The 2,982-nt window shown below is 40.1% G+C and overlaps 1 protein-coding gene across 1 annotated transcript; it reads left to right on the top strand.

Annotated features, from left to right (window-relative positions):
* Window positions 1-897: 897 nt before the first annotated feature.
* On the top strand, window positions 898-2,251 carry LOC122083857 (AP2/ERF and B3 domain-containing transcription factor RAV1-like). The gene has a single exon (XM_042651772.1). The coding sequence runs from the start codon at window positions 1,012-1,014 to the stop codon at window positions 2,101-2,103; it is 1,092 nt and encodes a 363-aa protein (XP_042507706.1). The 5' UTR covers window positions 898-1,011; the 3' UTR covers window positions 2,104-2,251.
* Window positions 2,252-2,982: the final 731 nt, after the last annotated feature.

Here is a 2,982-nt window from a genome sequence, read left to right as displayed (position 1 = left end):
TGAATGTGAAATAGCATTATTTATTTATTTAAAAAAATATATATATATATATTATATTAAAAGAAAAAACATACCACTTGGGAAACATTGTAAATCAACCTATACAGAAAGTAAAAACATCTGAAAAACAAATAAAAAAACTTAAAAGAAAAAAAGAAAAAAGGTACTAAAAGAAGTGGTGAGGGGATTCTTTCTCCCCCACAGGTTAAGAAGAACTTTCCCCCAAAGGGAAAGGAAATAGGAAAGTATGTCAAATTTTTTTATTTTTTAATAAGCTTCGTCAATGTTGGTTAGAGATATTGGCTTTGAGAGATACTAGGGAGAATCTGTCCATTAAGAAAAACTCTCTCTCTCTCTCTCTCTCTCTCTCTCTCTTGTTTAGCAAATAATAGAAGAGATTTTTAGATGCAAAAGAAAAAAAAAATTCAATAAAAATATCAGAAAAAAGAAAAAAAAAATTAAAGGTCTAGAGAGATAAAATTGAAACAGAAGAGATCAAAGGCCATGCTCAAGGTCAGCCGTTCAGCACTAGCAACGAAGCTCAGGGGGGATGAACTTGCAGAGAAACTCGGTCCACAGTCCACGCTCCTTGGTCATGTGAATCCCATCAACTTGCTTCTATGGGTCCTACACCCCCTCCCACCCACCCACCTTTTCACAGATCAGCGGCACAGCCCACAACACTACATACTTAGACCCAGCTCTCTCTCCCTCTCTCTCCAACTATGAATCTTCCTTCCTCCCACCCATCCCATGAGTTGACCCACATTATCGTTAGCCCCATATGTCAATTAAAATCATAATAATATTCAGAAAAAAGGGAAAAACCTCCCATTGGGTTCCACCTGTTACCATATATATATATATATATATCCAACCCTCAATCAACCCATGAACCAATAGAGATATCTCTCATTTCCTTATTCACTCATCACTCCTCCCTTCCTTCCTTCATTCTCACAACGCTTTAGATTTTCTTGAACCCAAAAAGACCAAAAAAAAAAAAAAATTATGGAAAGCAGTTGCATAGAGGAGAGCACTAGTGATTCAGCTTCAGCTACACCCTCTGTGTCACCGGCGACGAATTTAACTTCACCGCCACCGGAGAATCTATGCCGAGTCGGAAGTGGATCAAGCGTAGTCCTCGACTCAGAGGCGGAATCACGAAAGCTCCCTTCCTCCCAATACAAAGGAGTAGTTCCTCAACCCAACGGTCGCTGGGGAGCTCAGATTTACGAGAAACACCAACGAGTTTGGCTTGGAACCTTCAACGAAGAAAAAGAAGCCGCTAAAGCCTACGATATCGCCGCCCAAAGGTTCCGCGGCCGTGATGCTGTTACAAACTTCAAACCCTTATCGGATAACGAACAAGACGACATACAATCACTCTTCTTGAATTCACATTCTAAGTCCGAAATCGTCGATATGTTACGTAAGCACACCTACAACGACGAACTCCTCCAGAGCCAACGTAATTACGGTGGCGGTGGCGGTGGCGGTGGCTCCGATGAGAGAAACAAGAGAGAAGAATTATCGGCTGCGAAAGCCCGAGAGCAGCTCTTCGATAAGGCAGTGACGCCGAGCGATGTCGGAAAGCTGAACAGGTTGGTGATACCAAAGCAACACGCAGAGAAGCACTTCCCTCTACAAATAGGTAATAATTCAAAAGGTGTTTTATTGAATTTTGAAGATAATGGAGGGAAGGTGTGGAGGTTTAGGTATTCATATTGGAATAGTAGTCAAAGCTATGTGTTGACCAAAGGTTGGAGTAGGTTTGTGAAGGAGAAGAACTTGAAGGCTGGTGATATCGTTAGTTTCCAGAGATCTACTGGAGATGAGAAGCAGCTTTACATTGATTGGAAGGCAAGGATGATGAGTACTGGGTATGGTCTTGGGTCATTACAAATGGTTCAACCGGTTATATCCGTCCATCCGGTTCAGGTTGTTAGGCTTTTTGGAGTCAACCTATTCAAGACACCTACGGTCAACAGTGTTGTCGGTAGCAGTAGTAGTTGGAGTGGTAAGAGGGTGAGAGAGATGGACTTCTCATCATCTTTAGACTTGGATTGCTGCAAGAAGCATCATGTTGTGGGAGCTTTGTAACATTTTCTTTACTTTTTTTTTTTTTTTTCACATAGTAATGTTGGTGCGCCCAAAGTTAATTTCTAGATTTTTTTTTTTTTTGGAAAGTTGATGTGTATAATATTATCCTAGAGGAAGCCGAAAATGTTGAAATTAGATCCAATGGATAGAAAGGAAAGAAAAAAAAAAATTATATATATATATATATATATTTTCTTTGTTTAGAAGACTTGGTGCACTGTTACTTTATTTCTTCTTTATATTTATGGAAACCTTAATTGGTTGCTACGTGTTTTTTTGAGGTAGAAAACTGGTAGCTAGTTGCTACACTTGGTGAAAATATAACAGAACTTTCCATTCATAAGAAAAAAAAAATGGTATGACCAATTTTTCTAAGATAACTTGGGTTGATCTTTCTAACAATGGCATTATAGCATTTTTGACGATTGTGAAAGAATAATGTGATTTTATGATGATGAGAGTTTGTGAGTGAATGCGGCACAGAAGGATAGAGGTGTAGAAGAGATGCACATCTGATTGATGGGAGTCCTTTGGAGGGCACACCAATGTTAAGGTGTGTGTCCGGATGCTCCAGAATCCCTGTAGAAGAGGGTTCTATATATCTTCTAAAGGAACTAGATCGTCTCCCATGGAGGAGAGAGCCTAGTGCACATTTAGCAACTGGGAATCCCTTGGGATGTATGCTCAAGTGTTGGAGTGGGTGTCCAGGTGTTCCTAGTTGTTGGTTGTGGCTAGGCACTCTCTCACTCGGGAGAGGATTTGAATCCTCTGTTAAGACCTCTATATATGTCCATGTGATTTTGGTCTCCACAGTGTGCTCATTTGGTGGCTAAGATCATATTGGTCATCCTATTAGGGATTGAGTTCTCTATCCGAGAG

Source organism: Macadamia integrifolia, chromosome 1, assembly GCF_013358625.1.
Source record: "Macadamia integrifolia cultivar HAES 741 chromosome 1, SCU_Mint_v3, whole genome shotgun sequence".
Lineage (NCBI taxonomy): Eukaryota > Viridiplantae > Streptophyta > Magnoliopsida > Proteales > Proteaceae > Macadamia > Macadamia integrifolia.
This window is presented reverse-complemented; position numbering and strand designations above follow the sequence as displayed.